General features: G+C 38.3%; 1 protein-coding gene across 8 annotated transcripts in view; it reads left to right on the top strand.

Moving 5' to 3' along the window:
• TNRC6B (trinucleotide repeat containing adaptor 6B) overlaps positions 1-23,821 on the top strand; it is a 122,573-nt gene that overhangs the window by 26,850 nt on the left and 71,902 nt on the right. For 6 of the 8 annotated variants that reach the window (XM_069002724.1, XM_069002734.1, XM_069002720.1 and 3 more), the window contains exon 4: positions 8,565-8,632. The exons of the other annotated variants lie outside the window; for them this stretch is intronic. In XM_069002724.1, coding sequence (XP_068858825.1) covers positions 8,565-8,632 — 68 coding nt within the window. The remainder of the gene's footprint in view (positions 1-8,564; positions 8,633-23,821) is intronic. 8 annotated transcript variants of the gene reach the window in all.

Below are 23,821 nucleotides of genomic sequence, written 5' to 3'. Positions count from 1 at the left end.
TACTGAATTCAGATTTTCCTTGGATCCATCCATACTGTGTATGTGAAGAACACACTATAAAATGGATGGAATGTTTGGATGGAACACACTAAAAAATGGATCATCATCAGTGGTGCAGGAAAAGGAAAGCACTTCTGCTTAAATTCAGAACGCTTTATTCATTTTTTGTGTCTGCGATGGTTGAATTATTACTCAAAGCTGCCTTGGCAGCTTCAGAGTTGAAGTGTTCAGATGGTATTTCTGGATATCCTGTCATACCATGACTTGAGTGACTTTAACATCTTCGGTGGTTGATGTGAGGTAAAACTGTATCTTGCTGCAAACAACTAGGTGGTTTAAATTGCTTTCAGAGCAATATTTAGCTTAGTTATTTTATATATATATATATATATGTGTATATATATATGTATATATATATACACACACACAAGCTATTGTATTTTAAATACTTTGCAGCTCAGTAATATATGAAAAGAATAATACATTTTTAATTAAGTAAACTTTCTTATCTGTACAATATGAAATGTGGCTAGGATCCCAACCCTTTTAGCATTTCCAAAATGTGACTGTTGTTTTCATGATATTCATATAACTGTTTAAGCTTAGCAGGGAATTCATGTTAAGCTGCTGGGTATTTCAGAGAATATTAGTTAACAAACATTTTAAATATTACATAGAAAGTGAGCCATAGGTTATTTCTGCAATTAGTTATGACTAATTGGTGACAGCTGAAACTAAAAGCAAAACTTCTGGCCCTTAACCACTGCTGCAGCTTTTGTGCTTGTTTAGGTGTAGCATAAATTACATATTCTAATTTCCTTAGGTTAACGAATGAGTTCCCATTGATAATCTGTCCTGCTGTTCTACAAGGATGATGCACGTTTTAATGATGGTGTATGTTAACATGTGGCGTTTCCTCTACTTAGTGTAATGTTTCAGTGAGCCAGGTGGTAAAGTACCATTAAGCTGCATATAACAAACACCAGTAGCAGATTAATAACTTTCAAAGGTAATTACGTGTGGTCTAAGTGTGTTAGCATTCGAAATGATTAGCAGGGAGCGCTGAATGTGAAGTGTGATTTAGCAGGGGGATTATGTTAGCTAGTTTTCACTTCTCTTGTAACTAACAGAAAACTAGTCAGGACCATGTGATGGTAATAACATTGAAATGCTTCATCTAGATGCTGCTGAGAAGCTTCAAGAAAATAGTGAGTGGGCTAGGAGATGGTTTGTGTATTTTGGCAGTGGTTTTTTTATATCAAGACTAGGCTTTGGCAAAATTGAGAGAGAAGAAAAGGTAGAAATAGGTTCAAGTGAAAATTTAGTTACATCACAATGCTGTACAATACAACAAAGTCCTGAAAGACTGAAAATTCAGCCCAATATTTCATGCATACCTTGTCTTTAAGACTTTCCTCTGTGTGATTCAGAGAAGTACTCAGTGCTTTCTCATTTTAGGAGCTGTTTTTTCTACTTTTTTTTCTTTTGAGTTTAAATCACTGATTCTAAGGGTTTTTTAATGCTTTCATTTGTGTACTGGAATGAAGATTTAATCAAACTAGTAAATTTTGGGGCCAATTTTGCTAAACACTTTGTGCTATTTTATGCATATTTTGAAATGCCAGCTCAACACTAATTTATTCCTAAAAAATTGTTAAAGTGTTAGCAGCTAAATTGCATTTTTATTAAAAGAAATTGAATTAAAAATTTAATTAATCTGTTTCTAGTGAGTAAAATTTTCCCCAATGCAGTTTGTCCAAAGTGCTTGTAATTAAGCCAGGCAGAGAGGTGACTCAGCTTTCCTTTCATTTGCAGTAGTGATTACATTTCTGTTAGACCTCAAATGGTCTCTGAGGTTTCGTTTTTTATAACACAGCTTCCATCACTGTTAGCAGTAGTGACTAGTGACTAATTGCTTGGATTTCGAGGACTGGGTTGTGCAACTCTCCTTAAAACAACTATCAGTGAGACAAAATAAGTGCTGATGGTCTGTTTACAGTAGCACTGTTGCTGATGATGATTGGGAGGGGCATTGGTGTTTAAGGAGTAGCTGTGACAGAACATCAGAGTTATCAGTCTTAAGCTGGGCCTTCCATAGGCTGTGTTAAAATCATCACTTCACTTAAAGCAGCATTTGATTTTTGGCTGGTCCTCACCAGAGTATCTAGTCATACACCAGATAAGGTTTTGGTGTTGTGTCTGCTTGAGATGCTAGTGAGTGAAAAATCTTCAGAGTCTTCATCTCCTGGCTGGTTTAAGTCCTTTTGTTTGTTTTTGTGTGGTTTTGTTGTTGTTGTTTTTTGTTTGGGGTTTTTTTGTTGTTGGTTTGGGGGGTTTGTTGGAGGTTTTTAGTTGTTGTTTTGTTTGTTTGGGGGGTTGCTTTTTTTAAAAAATAAAATAGAAGAAAACAGCTTTGAAAAGGACCTATGGAATGAGTAGGAAAAGGAAACTCTGATGAAGCTGCATTAGTACATTTCTTTATGCTGGTGAAGACAAAAAGACTTTAAAATTAATAGCTTTTTTAATAATAGGTAAAGGATTTCTTCCAAATGTCTATCTTTTTTCATGAGAAAATGCTTGGTCTCTCTTAAGCTCAGTTCGTCTTTGGTGGGCTAGGATAGCTAATGCAGGAGTTGAATCTTCTTAGGAAAATGTGCTTTCTGACATCGGGATTCAGGAAAGATGAGGCTTTTGCCCTTGAAACTTTCTGACCCTTCAGAGTGTTGCTGACCTTATCTAGGAGATAAGGTTTGCACATTAATCAAATCCATTAGGATCTCATTGAAGATATTTTTAGAAAGAGTAGTATGAAACTGTAGTAACAGGTATTGCACTTCTGGACAAAAAAATATAACAGTTTATTATGTTTAAGCTCATGATAAATTTCATTTTCTAAAAGTGAAGTATTGAGTGTCTAATATTGAATAGCTTTACTTAACTTAGATAAAACAAATTGTCTTTTACTATTTAGAGCACTCAATATATTAATTTTTGTTGAAATTTGGATATTCACAGGTGCCTGGATTTTTAGAGAAAAAGGCCTTGAAATAATAAAATACAGAGTTAAAAAACTTGCAGTTCCTTTTTAAAAAAAAAAAGTTTTCTATTGAATTCCTCCCCTGCTGTTTCAGGGTCTATTTCTGGTTCCTGCTTCCAGCTGCCAGAATCTTGAAGCTTTCTCCGTTGCTTGCCAGGAGAAACAGGTGTGCAGCGCGCTTCCCTTGATTCCTGCTCTTGGAGTCAATGGCTCCCTCTGCAGTCCGCTTAAAGAGAAGCTCAAGTGTTTCGGATCCTCTGCCATTCCACCTTTTCTTCTTTCCTTGGGAGGAATAGAACAGATTCAAGAGTTCTTTCTCTCTTAGCTCCACCTTCCATTCTTTGCTACGTATTGAGGACAACTGCATTTCCTTTGTACGCTGTGAGTCAAGAGAGACTCAAGGCCAAGAAAGCGGCGCCTTTTCTGAACGCCGCAGTGAGCCAGATCGGGTGAGGCTGCTGGATGCTGTGGATGGCTGGAACTTAGCAAGGACTCTGGGCTTCAGGGTTTTTTTAAAAAAAAAAGACTTGAAGAGTGCTGAGCAGGATAGGGTGATGACAGAATGAAGGGAAACTGAGAGACTTGTGGGGAAGAAATGTGCATAGGAATTGTATAAGAACTGTGGGTGGAGGAAAAGGAAAAGAGTATTTTCAGCTAACTGTGGCTCTTACATGCTGTTCCTCTCTTCAGTTCATCCCCAGATAGTCACTTAATCAAAAACTTAAAATACCACATTCTTATTCTTTCTGTGGTATGATGTCATTATCGTCATTGGGAAAATAAGACCTAAACATTTTAATTTTTAAGTATTTTTTTAATCTTAAAATTAATTAATAGGTAGCTGGGCCTAAGAACAAATTTTAAAAAATGTAAGCAATGCCTTTGGAATTTTACTGGAATTTTACTTGCTCATTAATTTTTTTCAGAAGGCTCTTTGTCAGATATCTCTCTTTGAATTAAGATGAATTACCCAATAAAGTGACTTTTAAATGTTGCAGAAAGATGGAAATGGATATTACTTTATGAGCTTATTCTAGATGTTTTAGACAATTAAATAAGCTGTGTATCACTTTCTAGCAATTTTAAAACCTGCAGATTTCCAAGTGAAAAATAGAGATCACTGATCATGAAATTGTTTAGCGTATGCAGGCAAACGAAAAAGTTGGAGTCAAGGCTCTGCAAAAAGAGGAATGCAGAAATTGCTGCACTGTGTCAGGCTTGTTGAGTGATCTTATATATAACTTCTCCTTTCACTTTGTAAAAGTAATGTCGTTGCCGGAAACAGAAAAGCTTATACTGCTATTGTTTTTAATCCTCTAATACACAGACAAATCTTCATACCTAAAGCATATATAAACCATAAAACCCACAAAGGCTTGTGAAATTCAGTGTTGCAATTTGTTTGTTCAACAGCTAGTTTTTTGTCTGCTTAATAGTACATTTTCTCTGTGTATCCTCTTACAGGTGTTTTCTTTGAGAGCAAATTGGGTTTTATTTATATTATAATAGCAAAGGGGTGATCTTTGTTACAGTACTGTCAAACTGCTTTTTTTTTTGTGTATGCCTCAGTGCTGTGTTGTCTTGCATTGAGGGAGATTTGCAGGCCAAATGTTGTGTTTTATTTATGTGAAATCTCCCCTCTGCCTACACCGTTCTTTGAGCGCTCGTGTTTTTGGAGTGTTGTGGAGGGGGTTTGAGTCTTCATTGTCTCTACTCATCGACAGTATTTTAAACGAGGACATACTGTAGATCTGCTGCAGACTTTTCAGTATTTATTTCTTCAGCATAACTTAGTTTTTCTTGGTGGTTGTTTTATTTTTGAGGGTTTTTTTGATTATGCAACTTTCTAAGATACTTTTCTAGACTGAAGTGCAGGTTCTGGCTGGGTTGGGAATTCAGTAGGGTTTTTTGTCATGTATGTGATCTCTCAATATTAAACTGAATCTGTTCTTCTGTTCATAGGATTCCTGGGAAATTCAGGTTCAAAGGGACCTTCCAAGGTCTTTAGTCTGACTTCCTGCTTAAAGCAGGGTCACCTATGAGGTCAGACCAGGTTGTGAGAGATTTTATCTATTCAGGCCATGAAAAACTTGAAGCAGGGAGACTGCAAAACTATGCTAGGTTATCTGTTCCAGTCTTTGACTGTCCTCATGGTGAAAATAATTATCTTGTATCCATTCTGGACTTCTCTTGTTTGAACACAGTCTTGTTGCTTCTTGTCCTGTCACAGGGTACCTCTGTGGTGAGCCTGACTGCTTGCTGATGTCCTTGTACAGACAGTAACTTGTTGTTAAGTTCTCCCCAAAGCCATCTCTTCTCCAGGCCAAATCAGCCCAGCTCCCTCTGCCTTTACTCACAGGACAAGTGCTCTGGCTCCTTGAGCATCTTGTTGGCTACTGTGTTCATGTTCTGGGTGTACTTCTCGTATTGTGAAGGCCCAGGATGAGGTGCATTAGACCATGTCTGGAATAATAACCACTGAGTAGAGGTGGCAATCAGTTTCCTCATCTGCTGGCAAGGCTCTTCTTAATAAAGTCTGGGATGCTGTTGACCTTTCCTGACAAGGCACATTGCTGGCTCATGATCAGCTTGCTTTATGCCAAGACCTTTTCCACAGAACTGTTCCCCAGCCAGTCACCAGCCTGTATTGTTGCCAGGGCCTCTCAGGTGCAAGTGTTTTGTGTAGGGACCATTCCTCCAGCCTGTCTAGGTCCGTCTGAATGGCAGCCCTGTCTTTAGACTTGTTGATTGGTCCTCTTCACCCCAGTTAATAAAATTCTGACCAGAATATACCTTACTGGCCCTGCAAGTCATTGGTAAAGATATTTAGTGGACTTGTCCTAGGGCAGAGTCCTGCAGCACTTCACTTGATACCATCCTCTGGGCAGCATGCAATATTTTATCTTCTGAGCCTGACCAGCCAAATGTTTCCTACAAGTCTAGTTGTTTATCCATTCTAAAAAGATTTTTTTTCCTAGTTCACTAGTAATTAATTCCTTGACCTTCCTGTGACTTTTTTTAGTGTCTTGATGCATTTTATTATTGGCTTTATTTATCAATGAAACCCTACCAATTAATCTTTATTTTGTATACTGAATAGTTTCTGTGTTCCTGAATATTTCATCACTCAGTGATTAATTTTTTTGGTGAACTTCTTGTGAATGACACAGTGCCTGTGCCATTGTACTGTATCTTCTACAGTTTCTTATAATGCAAATTTCAGTAATTTCAGATACTTCTGTCTACTGTCTGAAGTAGAGCAAACTGATTCTTAAAGCAGAGGGGCTCTCTAGTTCTTCTAAAAGAGATTGTGCCTGGACCGACAATCTTGTTCTTAGCTCAGGTGCTTTGTTATTTGTCATTATTTGCCCACTTTTCTTTGAAATGAAACTTTGATAGATAAGCATGCTGGAACAGGGATGTCACTAGTGTTCTTCATATAAAATTCATAATAAAGCAACAGTTTTATCAGCAGTACTTCAGTGATTGCCTTGTTCTAGTGGTAGTTTACAAGATGTTCCAGTTCTCATTCAGATCTTGATTATCATCTAATATAGTAATTTCCCATTCCTACGTTTTTGTTGGTTTTTAAATCATTGCCTTTTACACATCCTTTTTTTTTTTTTTTTTGTGGTGCCTCCTTTTCTACAGCTTCATTACATCAAATTTCTGTTTTATATGGGAATCTTGTTAGCTTAGCACTATATATGCTGTATGTAGTGCATCTTTACTCCCAAAGGCTGCGTTTCATCTTCCCAGTACTGGCCACAAACTGTTCCCTTGCTAACCATTCCTGTGAATTGTACTTGTCTCATACCAGCAACAGGCTAAAATACCTCCTGTGTAATTGTTAAACACTTACTCTCACTCACAGAACCATGCTGTTTTGCAATGTGGCCACAAATCTGTAGCTGTTTTACCCACTGACACATCAGTGTTTTAGCATTTTCAACAACAGAATTAGTGGAATGGGTAGCTTTCTCTTCAGCTATACAGGCGTGAGTCCAGCTGTTAGAGCTCTTGTGAATCAGGTAGGGACTGAAGTACAAATAGATTTCAGTGTGTCTGATATGGTGTGAATACATGGATAAAAGTCCAAGTTATTAAGTAACTGTAAATAGAAATATTCTTGTTTTCAAACATTGCTTTTACACGAAAACACTGTTTGGACTGGGAGCCACGTGGGTACATGTTTATAAATGTGTACTTACACATGTTTGATTGACTGTCTGTCTTGTGGATGTCATTAGCACCTTACAGTTCACCACTTTGTTGGTTCATTCGTGGTTTTGCTTAGGGCTGTGCCTGTGCAGTCAGATAACATAATTTCTTGTATCCTTGTTAGATGTCAATATGCAGATTTTGGGGTTTTGAAAGTATTTTGACCTGACAGCAGTATTAATGTACAAATGAGAAAACTTGACTCTTTTGAGGGGAGGGTAGGGGCACAAGGGGAAGTGGCTGATGGATTTTGGTTTGGTTTGGGGGTTTTTTGCCCCTTGAAAGACTGACTAAGCTGTGTTCTCTTAACTGACTGAATAGTGCTTCTCTCCTCTTTCCAGTTTAATGTAGTGGATCATGGATTTGTGTGTGATTATGATTCAGTTCTTTGTTGTATGGCTTATTGAGTATTGCAGTGTGACCTGTTTGCTGGCTTCACATGAAGTAGAGCATTGCTAACTGTGTCTGGATGTTTATATAATACTAATTGCATGTGTTGAATTTTGATATAAGAAGAATATTTTGCTACCTGTGCAAGAACTTCTGGCTGAATTAAGTGATTAAATGAAGAGCATGTAATTAATGAATGAGCAAATATAGTGTAATTCTTTTTTCTCTCAAAAAGAATTACTGAAAATATATGCTAAAACTGGTATTTTAAAAGCAAACAATTAAACATAAAACTTCCTTACTGCCCTTGGAATCTTCTAACAAGAGAGCCAAAGGAAATGCCTACCTTATGTTGTCATTGGAACAGCATCTATTTGAGGTTTCCTTAGGCCTCTTTTTTACCCTGCTAAGTAAGCTGTGTGTGCGGTGAAAGTCTTTTTTCAAAGAAAAGTTATTTTTCACAAGAAGTACTCTGCTTTTGCAGCCATTTCTTTCTGTGCTTAATAAGTTTCTTCTAAAATTTTAATTTTTTTCCAGAGATACTGATAAGCCTTTTTTAAAATTCCTGCTTTATATGTGTAAGGAAGAAGTGGTAGAAATAATACTTAGAATGACAAGGGAAGTCCTTAACAGAGCAGAACTTAGAACCTATGTACCTCGACTGATAGTATTCTGCTATAGCCATTAAACCATTCTTTTTCCCTTGCAAGATTTTTTTCTGAAATCTGTGCTATGGAATGATACCATAGCAATGGGGTTGGAGATGTACATATGTTGCTAAGAAACTACATGATCTGTTCTGGACCAGCCACTGTGATAAAGTGGCTGCTTTGAGTTGCTGCATATGAAAAGGGCCACTTTAGGTGATGTGCGTTTTGCTCCACCGATTTCTGACCTGCAATGCTTGCCTTTGCAGATGGAACATGAGGATTTTGTAATGGAGGGGCATGGCAAGACTCCACCTCCTGGTGAAGAAAACAAACAGTGAGTCACGCGTTTATTTAAAAAGGGCCTTATCATAGTAAATGGTGTGAAGCACTCTCGTTTAAATGTGCTGGGAGTATTGGTTGGTTGCTTGGTGCTCACCCTTTTAGTTCCTTAAATATCCATATATATATATATAAAAAAATAGTGGATGGTGGCTGAAAATAAAAAGAGGCAGGATGTTGATGTGCCTTAAATGTAAAAGCATAGAAATATGCATTGCAATTTCAAAACATTAATCAGAAATTGTTGTAAAAGGGTTAATCGTTCTGGAAGCTTGGCACTGACGTAGTGAGTTTGTACATGAAGTTTTTATACAGCTGCTCTTCACTGAATAATGTGAAGTATGAAAGAAACAGGGCCTTCCTTTTGGTGTGCATGTGGCAGATTTGTCCTCTTTTAAATATGAGCCTTATTTCTTTAGGATGCATTTTAATAAAGGATCAGAAATTATAAACAAAACACTCATTTGAGGATGAACAATATAAGATGCTGGTACACAGAGCTTTAGGGAAAGCAGCTTGATCAGAGAAGAAAATAACTTCCATTTCCATTAGGAAAGGCTTTTTCATATGATTTCAATCTGAAATCCAGTACTGGTTGGATTTTTTTCCCTGGGTTTTTGTTCGGGTAGGAAGAACAGAGCCTTGTCATAGAAGTATTTCAGTGATGGTTGTATTCCATATTCTTCTCATTAGTTAATGCAATGGTAATTCAATTTTGGTATCGTAATCAATTTTTTTCTTTTTCTGCCACTTGGAGCAAGCAAGAAGGTGATCTTTGGAAAATCTAGATAACAGAACTCTATTTTTCTTAAGCCTAATTGGATGTTTCCTCATGAGACCGTTCTCATTGATCTGCACTGTACTCGTTGCAGAAGGGCTGTGATGTGGCTTGGGGTAAAGGTCTACTTTGCCTCCTAGACAAGCTGACAACTGTAAGTCCACTGCATCTGTGACAGTAAGAAACCATTTCTGAGGTAGGCAAGTTGAGGTCAGCGAAGTTCTAATGCTGAACATGCACATTCTTTCCATCATGGACATGAGCCAAACTTCTCAAAGTAATTGTTGTTATTTCTATCTATTCAGACTGTGCAACTTACTGTGGTACCAAGAGATACAAAGGTTGTTGAAGTAGAAACTTTCAGAAGAAAAATCAGTGCAGAAGTAAAAAATAGGAATTAGATTTCTGCTTTCCTGAACTGTTTCTTTATATATAGAGTAATTTAATGAAATACATGATTGTAGTGAGTAATATGAGGGATGTTGTATTGGATTTGTCATAGCCTTGTGTTTGTTAGGTGTCTTGTTTAGGTGCAAGTGGAAACTAGAATTACTTTAGAGTTGATCTGATTTTTAATTAGAGCTTTTCCAGTGGCTTACAACATTATCTCTCTTCTCGAAAACTTTGGTTATTAAAGAATATGAGATTAGTGATAGGCAGCATTTTTACTTTTTAACTAATAGATTTGTGTTCAGGTGACATCTGGAACCTTGTCATACAGATCCTGCTGTAGAAGTATCATTCTTAATATTATTTTGATTGAAGTCTAAAGGTGCAATTTTAGTAATGCAACGAAGAGTTGAAGGTAGTTGTTTTATGCAACTTGTAGCATAATGCCAGCAAAATTCAATTGTGGGTATTGCTCTTAAATTTAAATCAATCCCTTGAATCTTATTCTACCCACAGTATCAAATTTTCAGCTAACTAACAAAATCATCTGCCTTGACAGAGTTTACCTCTTGTTATAAGACAAGGAAAAAAAAATTGGAAATTACCTCTTTGTATTATTACTTGCAGTGGGGATTAGCTGGACATAAACATACTGGAGTGGGCTTTGTGAAGGAGCACAGAGAGGAACTCTGGAGCATCTGACAGAGGAGAAACAGAGAAAGCTGTGACTGTTTAGCCTTGAGATGAGAAAACTTGAAGGAGGATGTTCTTATCCATGTGTATAGATACTTGATGAGGGGACTAAAGAAGACTGAGCCAAATTATTCACAATGGTGCCTGTGGAGAAGCAAGAAGCCATTGGCATAAACTGAAATACAGAAAACTCCACTCAAACACAAGGGAGAATAATTTTCTTTTCTTACTATTAAGCGTGGTCAGACCTTTGGAAGAGGTTACCCAGAAAAGTTGTGCCTTCATTGCCCTTTAAGATACTCAAAACTTAGCTGGGCACAGCCCCAAATCTGCTTCAGCCTGCTCTAGTTAACCATGCTTTGAGCAGAGGGGTGGGATTGATATCTCAGAGATCCCTTCCATCTGCAGTGATCCTGTGATTTGGTGTACCCATGTCTACTGTTGTCCTTCTAGTTGGTTTGAAATAAAATTGGAGCTTGTTAGTGAAAGGTAGATTCTAAGTTTGAATGTAGAGTCAGATGTTCTCTACAGAAATAGCTGCATCACTGAAGATGCTTCCTTCCCTTTGCAGCTGTCATTAGACTTCATAGAATTTACTGCCTCTACAGCTATGCAGATGGGATGGTTTTTCTTTGAGTGCTTCTAATTTACTTTTCAGGACAGTTGGCCATTGTAATTTAATGGCCTTTCATTAGACAGCCAGATCTGGGTAACGCTGCACTGAGATTGTTGAGGAAGTGTTCAGAAGATACGGTTTCAGCGAAGGAGCTAACTTGCACCAGAGTTCCAGAGCAGTCTGCCAGTGTTAACCTCCCAGGAAAGCCTTGCAAATTTCTTTCTGCATTTCAATGGACTCAAAGCTTTAATGGACAATGCAGGAACAGAAATAAAAAGATGCTTCTGAGAGACTTTCAATGGATGCAATAGTTTTTACCTTAGCCCCAGTTTCAGGTGAAATTTCCTTTGCTGAAGTATAGCTTCAAAATTGAATACAAGGAGCCAGCATCCATGGATGATTTCTGGCACTTCATGAAACAGATTATTTCTCCAGTTTGACTCGGGGATAAAAACTTGGCATTTTAAGAGTGCCTTCTAGCATTAAACAAACACACACAAAAAACCCAAACAAACCCAGCAACAGCAAACAACCCTGCTGCATTGTTGTGAGTCTCTTCTGCTAAACTGAATAGTTCTTTTGGACAGACTTACCGTACTAAAGTTACAGCATTTTAAGATTTTTGACTGAACTGTAGGTGATACCTGAGAACTGCTGTCTTCTGATACCTGTCAGCTTTATGGGGAGGAATTAACTGCTTAAACTGTATACAAGGGCTTCAGAAATCTTCAACTAATCATTTACAACATGGATATAATGTATTTCAATTTAAGCTAATTATGAGGAAGTTACCCATTCAAAATCCTTAGTACAAGTGAGATATGGAACGGGCATAGTCATCTCAAGTCCTGTGAAAGAGCTGCAGTTTATGTGCAGTGCATGTGTCACAAAGCTGTCATGCTTGTGCAGCAGCAAAGTGACTTATGCTAAAAACTGCACTTCAGAAGAAGTGAGCCTGCTTGGACTACTGAAGCTGATAATGGCCATCTCAGACCGTGCTCCTGCTCTGGCTGAGGGCCAATGGGCTTCTTGATAAATTGTTACTTTTCAGTTTTTATGTACTCTGTAACCTTCTCCCTTCTTAGCTCTCTGTGTGTTACACTTGGTCAGGTTATTTTGTTATGTGGCTAATACCTTTGGTAAGAAACCACTTTCCTTCCTTCCTTCCCAATGGAGAAAGATCTGTGTCATTATGCTTAATTACAGGTGAACATTTTGTTAGAGGTGTTCTCTCATATTTTTACCCATTATGAAGAGGTGGACCTGAACTGGCATGCTTAAGGAGTAAATATTATCTCCCTACACAAAATACTTATATTTTACATGGCAGCAGTTTATTGTGCCCATATCAGTTGTAATAGGGTTTTTACTTTGTTACTACTGGAGCAAAGATTAAGAGGCAAATGTGACCCAGAAACATCTTTCCAAAACAGTCAAACTTCTGTTGATGAGCACAGAGCAGGGACAGGGGCAGGAAAAAGAATTCTGCTGAAGTCCTTAAATTGAGGTTCTGCTCTTAGCTCTAGCAGCATTAATTAGCAACTCTGCCTGTGCTAATAAATTACCACCTGCTGTCACAACCAGAAGTGAATGCACCCTAATCTATGAGTGAAAGGGATTGGGTAATGAAAAATGGCTCCTTTTTATGAGATAAATGTAAATGTTTTCCTGACTGACACATGGAGAGGTCTGTTTGACGGTAGCTATTCAGACAAAAAGTGAGCCAAGTTCATACTCACATTTAGTAGGAAGGTAAGCCAAGCTGCTACTGCTGTTTGAAGTAACTCAGCTGGCTATTCCCCACCTGTTTTGTAGTAATGGGAGAGAAAAGTCTTCAACTGTCTTGACAATTCATACAGCTGGAAGTGATTCATATTGTAAGAAAGATATCAAAACAAGATCATTTCTGTAATTTAGAAAGTGTCATCAATTACACCTACTGAATAGCTTTTCCCTGGCTTGATAGTTTAATGTACAGGTTCTGAGGCAAGTGTTTTTAATGAGACCCTCCAAAATTGCAGTAATGCCAGGATGAGATTGGAACCACTGAGCATCACAAAATTGTTTAAAATTTGGTAATAGTAGCTTATTTTTCTTCGACATTTCAGCAGGAATGTTCAATGTCTTCCTGGATTTGTGTTTCTTTTAACTACAGTTAAAAGAAAGTAGTAGCTAAATTGGCCTAGCAGGAATTACAGACTCTGAAAGTCATCTCATCCAATACCATGCTCAAAGGGGGCCAGATTTGAAGGTTAGATTTAACTTCTAAGTTGTATCAGGCTTCTCAGGTTTGTTCTAGAGCTTTTCTGGACAGTCTGTGGCAATATTAATCACCTTCACAGCAAAGAAAATTTCCTAATATTCAGTAAGAATTTATGATTGTTGTCTTTCATCTTTGAATGTGCGTGTCTGAATGTGGCCCAGTCTTCATTAAAATTTACCACTGTGTCCACTTATGCAGCAGAATAGCTCCCCTCTCCCCCGGCTTAGTTCTGCTGTGCAAAAACGAAGTGAAATCAAGAAGCTGGTTTACAGGCCAGTCTTTGTTTTCAGCAGCCTGCTAATGTCAGGGCCACATGTAAACATCACTGCTATAATGGCCCAAAAGAACCAATCTTATTCTTTCATGGTGTTGCTGAAAACTGTAAAAAGGCTGCAGTGGTATATCCTGAAGTTGTCTGGTTGGGTTGGTGAGAACGAGAGACATTGTTATGAACTACTGCAGTGTTCTTTTGAAGGATTGAAATTCCATGAAGGTCCCTAGCCATAGCTTCTGTCCCTGTAGGATAAAACATTGTTCTTACCAAATTTAAAGTAAACAGTTAGCTAAAAGTTTGTGTAACAGGGGGTTTGTTTGATGTTTTAAGGACATTCAGTATTACAGAAGGTATTGAGACTTGCCTTGAGTGCCATTACAATTTTTTTCATTTACTGGCAGTACTGACCTAAGCAGAAGTTGGGTTTTTTTCAGAAGATTCATGCAGTGATTTTCAAAGTAGTCTCCAAATCCTAGTTCAGATTATCAACTCAGATTTGAGGTACCTAACTTTCCATATCAACCCAAATTCTGTGAAGCTAATGGCAAGTTATTTCTTTAATTACATTCAAGAATTATGTAAAGGCATAGCTGTCTTTATATTGCTGATTGTTCTCTTTGTGCATAGAATGAGTAGCCCATTAAAGAAATGTCCCCAGACATTTAAGTCCTCTGCCCAACATCCTAACAAGTCATCACAGAGAGATGTGGTGGCTGTACCAGACACTTCTGTCACAGGGTGGTTCAGTTCTGTTGGTGTGTCAGACTGTGCTTCAGACCCAGTGATAACTCAGGCTTGCTCTGATAGTGGCATATGAGTAGGAGAGTTCTAACTTCTTTCTTTTATATCCTTAGAGATTTGGTAGGATATCTAAGGGTGTGAGACCATTAGACTAAAACAAAATGAAAACTGGTCTAGCTAAGGATTGGGGAATATTTCCGTCACCTTCATAGTGTACAAATGTTTTTACTCCATACAGTGGAGTAAGTAACAGGACAAGTTTGCATTTGAAGGCAAGTCTACCTGTGTGTTTAAGGGGGCCCTGAGGCACAGAGAGAAGAACTGCCCTTTGTTGTGCAATTAAGTGGGTAGAAATGGATGAGGCAGGAGCAAAATCTGTATCTGTGTTTAGCCATGACTCCTCAGTCAGTAAAGTTGCAAAAGCTGAGACTTGCACACTTACAATGCAGTACTTCTGAACAATATGCAGAATTTATGCACAAGCACTTTAGAATGGCAAAAGTTTCATTGTGTTCCATATTTCACCAGTTCAGTGTTATACGTAAATATTTTGAAGGTTTTGTACTTACAGTTATAAGTATTACCCACAGGAAAACTTTTGACTGAGTATTCTAAGCAGAAATACTTAGGCATTCACTTCTGGAAGTTAGACTTGAAAATGCTTTCAATTGTCATTTCATGATGTTTTAGACTTCCCATTTCATGACCTCAGTGACTTTATTTTTTTTTTTTTCATCTCAAACCATGAACAAATACAGACTTTTCATATACCTCAGCTAACCTACATCTTAGTGTACTGCTGTTTTGCAAGTATTTTCCTAATATGTGGAAAAAACCAGAAGCCAGATGACTGACCTTTAAGGAATAAAAAAGGAAGTCACAGAAAAAAGTCAACTTTGGAAGTGAAATTCCCACTTATGATCACAATGTGTTTAGTCTACAGTGCTGCTGAATAACGAGGGAGGAAAATATTTTGGACAGTGTATATTCTAAGTGTGAATGCTTTGGCACTTCTTTTCTTAGGATTTTATAGTGCTCTATTCCAGATGTCTTGTGGTAAGAACAGGCTAGTTTGTTTGGGCTCTCCCCACCCCCCAAGATCTGCATTTGTCCTGCGTAGGAAGAGCACAGAGCCTGCTTCTGAATTTGCAGTCTCATCTGATCAAGAGACTACTTCACACTTGCCTTTGCAAAACCAGAGAAAATATATTTTCCATTCCAGATTGCTTGATTTATAAATATGATACTGCAAAATAGCCAGACTAGTGTCAAGTAGTGTCACATATCCTTGACACCTTGATTGTTTTCTCTAATTATTCCAGTTAGTAGTAATTCCAGCTGCTAGTGGAATGGAGGATATCCTGATTTGCTGCTGTCTTACAGAGCTTACTGTACTTTGAAGGGGAGAACATTTGCATACTGATCAAATTCCTAAAATCCCAGGGCCTCTGTATTACAGATACCTCCACCCACTCCTGTCCTCTAGTCCCTTTCCAGGAATTAAACTATCTACTGGATACTCTATTGACATCTGGAGTTCATTGTCCAATAAACTGGGGGGGGTTTAGGTCTGTTTGATTAATGGCTGTTCCTTTTCTCTCTCTCCCAAAGTTGGCAGCTTCCTCAGGAGCTGCCTGAGGTAACTGCCCTCAGATGTATCATTTATGTGGATGGCTGAACCCTGCTCTCTTTTCAGCATTTCACTGCTGTTTAGATGGCAACTCTTGGATGACATCTACCAAGGGAGTGAGGTAACAGACTTAAAGACCAGCAAGCAAAATCATTTAAGGTAGTGGTAAACTTGGCAGGTGCTGGGTTGGTGGTTGGACTTGATGGTCTTGAAAGTCTTTTCCAACCTAATACAATTCTATAAAGGCTGTTCATAATTTTAAGCCCTCTCTAAATTAGCATTTTGTCTATATTCTTAACGTAAAAATACACTTCAGATGAGTTTCTGTGGTACATACACCAAGTTAGTGCCGCTAATTTTGATTTGCTAAGAGTTTAGTTTTGGACTGCTAGCACAGGTCAGTGGCATCATGAATGTGTATGAATTACAGTCCTAAAACTTTTTTTTCCCCTTTTTGCATCCAATGTAAGATGCTCACTGGTTTTTTCTCTGCTTCATTCCCTCAAAAAAAAAAAATCATCAATTCTTTGGTATTTTTTGTGTGTACACCCAGATGAATGGTTGAATATTTCTTTCAAAGGAGATGAAGGAGAGAAAGGGGAAAAAAACTACTGCTGTTTTTATATTAATGAGTTTGTGCTCTCTTTTTGTTTGTGTGCGGAAAACAGAAATTTTGATGACCATTGCATAGCTTAGATATACCAGAGGTTAAAGTAGAGAAAGGTAAATGGTCTTGGTTCTAAAATGCTGATCCTACCCTTGTTGAAGTGACCATTATTGGTTAAAGAAAGGGAGGGAAGGAAAAAAAAGCAAGCTCTTTATTTCCACGCAGAAGATATGACTTACTTTGTATGACTAAAAATATTGTTCTGTGTGGTAAACATGGTATGAATTCAAAACTTGTTTACAGAGATATCTTGGAGGTCTTAAGCTGCATGGCTCCTCTGGCATGCTGTGATCGGGAGAGCTGGTATGATTTCTTTTACTCCTACCTAAATGGATTGAATTTGCTGAACTCTTTGCCCTAAGTCAAAGTTTTTCGTATTTGGGAGTCATACTGGTTTTAGGTTACTGCCTGCATTTGAATATTTGTGACAGCTACAGCTTGTAGAATTTTCTGCCTGGATAGCCAGCTGCTCCTTTCCTGGCATTTCAAACTGAAGGACTGTACATGAAGGCAAATTACTCAGGGAAGATGTTCAAGTCACTTGGAAAGATCAGTTTACAGATTTTTGCAGCAATAAATAGGGCTTTTATTAGAAAAATTAGTCAAAATAGGGAAATCCTCTCTTACAGTAATCCACTGAAAATGCATTCCTTTCATATTCTGCTTTTACTTTGGGTTTTTTGTTTTGTTTTGGGCTGGCTTGCCTTTATTATTACTATTTAACTTAGCATATTATGGTTCCTTTAATGAGAACAAAGGAAAATGGGTTGGTGCCAGCTTCAACCAAGATGCCAGAAATTCCTTTGCTCAAGAGGTTTCCGGCCCAGTGATTGAACTCGGCATGCTAAAACTAAAGACAAGTTAGAAAAATCTGTAGAGAGACTGGGCTATCTCACCAAACATAAATTAAAAAAACAAAACAAACCAAAAAAAAAAAAACCAAAACAAAGCACAGCATAGCTTCCTTTTAGGTAGGGGGGGAAGAAAAAGACTGAATTAGGATAAGACTTTCGGTCCAAAAATCTTCCTTGTCTTTTGTGAGATGTCCTAAAAGTATTTGTAAGAAATCTGCTTTGAGTAGAGTTCAGAAGATGTCTAAAGGCACCATATAAAGGGGTCCTGTTGTGGTAAAGTGTTTGTAGACATAAAGGTAAGTTTGTTCTTAAACATTCTAACCTGGTCAGATGAAAAAGCTTGCTGCTATTTTAAAATGTTTAAAGTTCCAAGGCTTAAACAGGGTGAAGGAAGGATTTAATGAATGAAATTATTATTCCTTTTGAAATTCATAGTAACAGCTATGGTTGATGGAAAGTCAGTTGAATCAGTCATGTAACTGGCATGGTAACTCACATGCTACAAATAACAATTAGAAAGCAACACTTGCTGTATATATGGGTGGGATGACATACCCTTTCCCTGAATGTCTCTCTATTTGAAAGATGCATGTAAGTGTTTGAGACCAGGTTGGATGGGGTTTTGAGCGACCTGGTCTAGTGGAAGGTGTCCCTGGCCACAGGAGAGGGGTTGGAATGAGATGAACTTTAAAGGGCCCTTCTGAACAAAACCACTCTGTGATTCTCTTTTCACTGTCATTTAGAGAATTGCATAAAACAGATAACTTTCTCCCATTTCATTGATACTTTGGCAGTTTATAGGATTTTAGGAACTGAAGAGGAAGATCTGTTAGGATAGGATTATAGCCTTCAAAATCAAGATGCTTCTAAAATGATAATAAAGAGGAAGTTAAAGAAATTCTAAGAATATTAATTTACACAAATTTCATTGCTTGTTATGCTACTGGAAACTGCTTTCTTAATGTCCAAGGATATGGATGTAAAGACTCAATCAACATTTAGATGTGGACTTCATTGGTGGGAGGTAGTATCTGGGGTCAATTCTTTCAGTTCCTAGAGTAGTTAAGTCTTATGCAATGGCTTTTCTTGTCTGTATCTTTCCCAAGTGAGTTTGGAGTCTCTCTCGTCCAGTTCCGGTGAGGTGAGGCAGAGAAGTAAGAAACTATAATATAATTATAATTACCAATATATTAAACATCAGTAGCTTCCTAGAGAAGAGACCAAAGTTAATTTCCCCACTAACAGAAGGGTTTCAGGACAAGACAAATGATTATCTGGTTATGTCTTTTAACAGCTAATCGTGTGTGTTTTGGGATTAGCTGCAGTATATGCTAGTTTTTGCCCAGGCACTGAAAGAGGTCTGCATAGAGCTCAATATACTATTGGAACCTTGGCATCAAAGGAGAACTGGCTGTGCAGGAAGCTGGGATTAGTGTGGAAAGTAGAGGTTCAGTGATGTGTGACAGAGATTCGTAGGAAATGAGCTTTCAGTTCTGTTGTTCACCCAACAACCTTGTTAAAAGGCAGATTGAAAGCTTTCTCTTTCTCTGGTCTGGAAAGGGCATTTGGGGAATTGAAGAAGTGGAGGCACAGTGGTAGATTATTTATAGGCTGAACACTGAGGGAAAGTATTGCAGCAGATTGAGGAAAAATTAGGTGGGAAAATGAGTGTTTGCTAAGTTTGGTGAATAAAGTTTTCCTTCTGACTCATTATCTTTTCCTGAGCACTTCGTTAATGTATAGGGTCAGAACTTGGCTTGAGCTTGAAGTCATATATCATTCTTAAACTGAAGTTTTCAGGCCTGGTATTCTTTCTTTTGTCCCTGGAAAAATACGAATGAGGCCTGAACTTTAGTATGGCTCCAAAGCAGTGTTGCAATATAAGTTTTGAAGAATAATAATAATAATTCCTAAAATGTGTTGATAGGTGCCTTTGTGTAAGGGATGCAAAAGCTGCTGTAACTTTTTCAGAAACTAAGCAAGCTTTTCCTTTGTTGGATGTTTTTCATTGTGGTATTTTTCTCTGTAGAAACAATTTACATTATACTTTTGATTACTATCATTAAAAACCCCTGCCAGCTCTGTTTTCACAATTCTGCAGCATAAAACGTCTTGCTATTTACTAAGTGTAAAAGGGGAGGACCCCAAAACAAAACCCTACTTTTCCTTAGGAGTGTTTTGTCCTTGAAAAATGTTTGAACGCTTGAAAGTTCTGCACTCCTGCAGAAGGAGAGGTCATCATTTGTACAATGGCTTAGGTGAAATTGCTGTGAATACTTCAAAAAAAATTATGTTGGTACAGCCAGAATTAGCTATCATCTTCAATTTTCAGAAGTCTTGGGCTTCAGCATATCTGTCTGTCCAGAGAAAGTAATTTAAAAGTGATCTGAACTATCCGTTATCCAGAATTGAGGCTGTTTTTAATTGTTTCCTTGAAATAAACCATATGGCAGTTTTTAGAGCACACAAGGAATAGTTAAGACTTTTAATTCTGTTCCTTAATTTAAGGGGTTCTCTGTTTGCTCTTTATTATTAGAAATTGTGCAACTATGAAACATAGTCCTTACATACATGTCTCTACCCTGATTTATGCTTCTCAGTTATGATCTCAGGAAGGACAGACACTTTTCTGATCCCTCTTAACTTGAAGAGATATGGTTGGTGGGTTTGTAATCCAGGTCAGTTGGACTGCTGGGGACTGGTTGGGGAACTGGTGAGTAATCTGCCTCCAATTATCTTGCATCTCTTACTGCACCCCACTTCTGGGGTTGGGAGGAGGAACATCTGGGGAGATCTAACTGGTGAGTTGCAGTAGGGTAGAGGGCATGTAGGCTTCAGTTCACTTGGCCAATAAAATCTGCCTTTTTTCCTCTAATAGTTCAGGAGGCAAACTCTTCACCAGCAGGAGAAAGGACAGTTGGTGACAAGGCATTCATGCTATGAGATACTTGTTAATATTTGAGGTTTCTGGTGAAGAGTTGTGTTTAGTAGATCAATTGACTTTTTCACTTTCATAGTATCAGCTATGAAGAACCTTCTGGGGGAAAAAATAAGTCTTAACTTTATTGCCATGGGTGTCTAGGCAGTATAGAAAGCCCAGTGGGTGGGGTCCAGTGTTGGGACGCTGAGGGTGCAGCCTTCAAAGTAAGATAGGACATCAAACTGTAGGACTTTGAGCCCAAACAAAATGCCAGCTCATGAAAAAGGGAGTTTTGCATATGGACTGGATGAACTCAAACCCTTTTAAAACTGAGTAAAGATCTACAGGTCAGACAGACCAGGTCTCCTTTTTGAGATGACAACTGGAGGGATACCTCAGTTCCAGTGGACACTGGAGCATGCATAATATTGAAGCCTAATTGCTTGATTCTTACTGATAGGTCATCAAAAAGGATGAGCTGTTACTAGAACCACAATACATCTTAATACGAATTTAAAAACCTATTCCTCTCCTGTCTCAGTTGAGATACGAGCGCAGGGAATCCACAATTGTAAGCATCTCTCTGAATGTGCATGTTTATGTCTGCTCATACTGGATACTGTCCTCATAGGAGCACTGTGAAGCTTCATTAAAGATTTTAAAGTGCTTTATGATGCTCAGATGGAAGGAGCTTAGAAATGAAGTGTTTGTAATCAGATAAGTTAGTAGTACATAACCTATTAACACTGGCTATTAACAGCCTGTTAGCATCAGAATACTTAATGGTTAGGTTTTTGAAATACAATTGCCCTCTGAAAAGGGGTGTGCAGATTTTGTATAAGCTATGTATTTTTACGCTCTACTCCTTTGTTTTCTGATCTACTGTGCTCATTATGAACAGAACTCAACAAATGTCCCAAATCAAAACAAAAAAACCAAAAACTTTTCGTTAGCTATCGTAATCAATACGCCAAGAACAGGTAAAGAATTTATATCTTTCAAATGGTAGTTTAGTAGAAAAAAATCAATTAAAGCTATGGTTATTTAAGAATTACCCACACTGGCCTCTCTGAATATTTTTGGTTCACTGATAATTTGCTTACTTTCTGATTTAAAAAGCTTTGTCAATAGAACATTGGTAAGGTGAAATTCTATAGCAATTATTTACACTTGGATACACAGCAGCTCAAGTGAGTGCTTGTTTCTGAAAGTCATCCCAGTATTATCAACTCCTTGAAGTAAAGGCTTCCAGGACTTCAGAATGGAGAGTTGGCAAACCCTAGTGAAGTTAAGAGGATTTATAGGTCTCAGTAAAACAATTTGGCTTTTGAGAGGGAATAAAATTGTCTGTAGCTTAATGCATACTGTCATACTCAGTGTGAACATGTATAGAATATGTAGCTGAAGTGCTTAATGTATTTTTTCAGGAGGGGGATAGCTGTTTCATAGATACTCATATACATTTGCTTTTATGAAACTGTGAGTCAGATGCCCATCAGTTGGTTTGGATTTTATCATTAGGAATTTAGAGCAATTGTGGTGTTCTCTTTGGGTCTTGCCGCAAATAAGATGTTCCCTGAGTTTTCACCACATTTCCTAAATACGTGTGTTTGGATTAGCCCAGCCACAAAATACTCTAGTCTGCTACATCCAGCAGGGCAGTTCTCTACTCTGGTTTAGACAGAACAACCTGAGCAGTTACATCCAGCTGCATCTATTTCATTTCATTTTATTCCATTCCATAAATGCAGCTCACATGAGCTATTGCCAGAGTTTCTTGAGCCTGCAGAGATAGATGTTTACAGTGCAGGCCGTAGTCCTGTTGAAGAAATCCTGTCAGTGGCAGAATCCCTGTCTGAGTTTCTGTACCTTACCATGAGGGTGGGAGCAAAACATGTCAGAACCAGAGCCATACTAGCCTTTCATGGCCTCCTGATGAGGCCAATGGCTTACATTCTATGATAATACATGCTAATGATTTTTATTTTTGTTCATAAGATGAGCAGCTTCTGCCCCCCTCAAATTAATTCCTTTGGAGTGCCCTCCCATGGATCTCCAAGTTAGTTCCATTCCATGGTGTTGTCATGAATGAGTGGCTTAGATTGCTTAAAGAATTCCTGTTGATGGTATTGGCAAAAGCACCATGCCTGTGACAAGAGTTCAGGATGCATTTGGATAATGCTCTCAGGCACATGGTGTGATTCTTGGGGTGGTTTGTGCAGGGCCAGGAGTTGGACTCTCGTGATCCTTGAGGGTCCCTTCCAAATCCCAGTATTCTGTGGTTCTGTAATTATTGGCAAAAGCAGGTCTTCATGTAAATTTGTGAAGGCACAGCTTAACAGGGCACAGTTCCCTGTGTTGCTTACTACATGGATGAAAAAGGAAAATCAGATCATAATCAATTTGAAGAGATTTGTACAGAGACTGGGAATACAAAAAGACAAGAGTGCAAAGGGTAAGGGAGACCCCCCTGTTGAATCGCAAGGTTCAGAGTGGACCCGCTTGCCAAACTTAGCCTCACACTTTATCAGTGGTTTTATGTCTAAAGGATTTAGCAGCACTTAATCATTGGCTAATTTTACACAGCATGATTAAGTAGAAGTTAGTATAAGCGCAGCAGCAATATAACTGTAGATCTGAGATGGCAGTATTCATACTATACTTGCTATAGCATATTTAAAGCAATTTGCACACGCCCAGACACAAAGTCTGTACAAAGGTGTACATGTTAAAAATTCCCCTCGTGTTCAGGTGGGCTTTGGCTTTTTTACTTTGTACACAGTTACACTGCATAACTGTACAGAATTAAAAACTTGTATATTTTAAGAGTTCGATCCTGAGGGTGGTCCCGAGAGCTTCCCGAGCTAGCTGTCAGTTCCCTCACCAGGCATGGTTCCATTACAGAGTCAGCTCCAGCATTTCCTACCTGTGTTGGGCTGACTCAGGAGCAAATCTCCTCACAGCAGGATCGTACACGCGTCACCATATCCTTTTGCTGAACTGTATTCTTAACTGTTTCTGCACATTCAGGGTAACATCTGGAAACATCCTGCAGATTTTTTTATGTTGCAGGACGCTGGGATTCTCTGTTTCAATTGTTAGAGCAGTTATCTATTGAAATTGTGGGAAGAGGCTGTGGAGTGTCTGCCTAATGGCTGACTTGCAGCCTGAGACTTAAAGCGGACAAGGCAGCAGGAGAGACCGAGTTTACTCTGCTGTCCTGCGGGTGTTGCCGTGTCTGGATCTGGATCTCGGGTTTATGCGTGCGTGTGGTGTAGGCAGTCTGGTTACAGCCCGGATTAACTTTGGTCTGAGCATGAACCTCTTGTCCTTGAGTCGGGAGGGCGTTGTGCTTACA

Source organism: Aphelocoma coerulescens, chromosome 1A (assembly GCF_041296385.1).
Source record: "Aphelocoma coerulescens isolate FSJ_1873_10779 chromosome 1A, UR_Acoe_1.0, whole genome shotgun sequence".
Taxonomy (NCBI): Eukaryota; Metazoa; Chordata; class Aves; order Passeriformes; family Corvidae; genus Aphelocoma; species Aphelocoma coerulescens.
The sequence above is the reverse complement of the archived record's forward strand: the minus strand, read 5'-3'. Positions and strand labels throughout refer to the sequence as shown.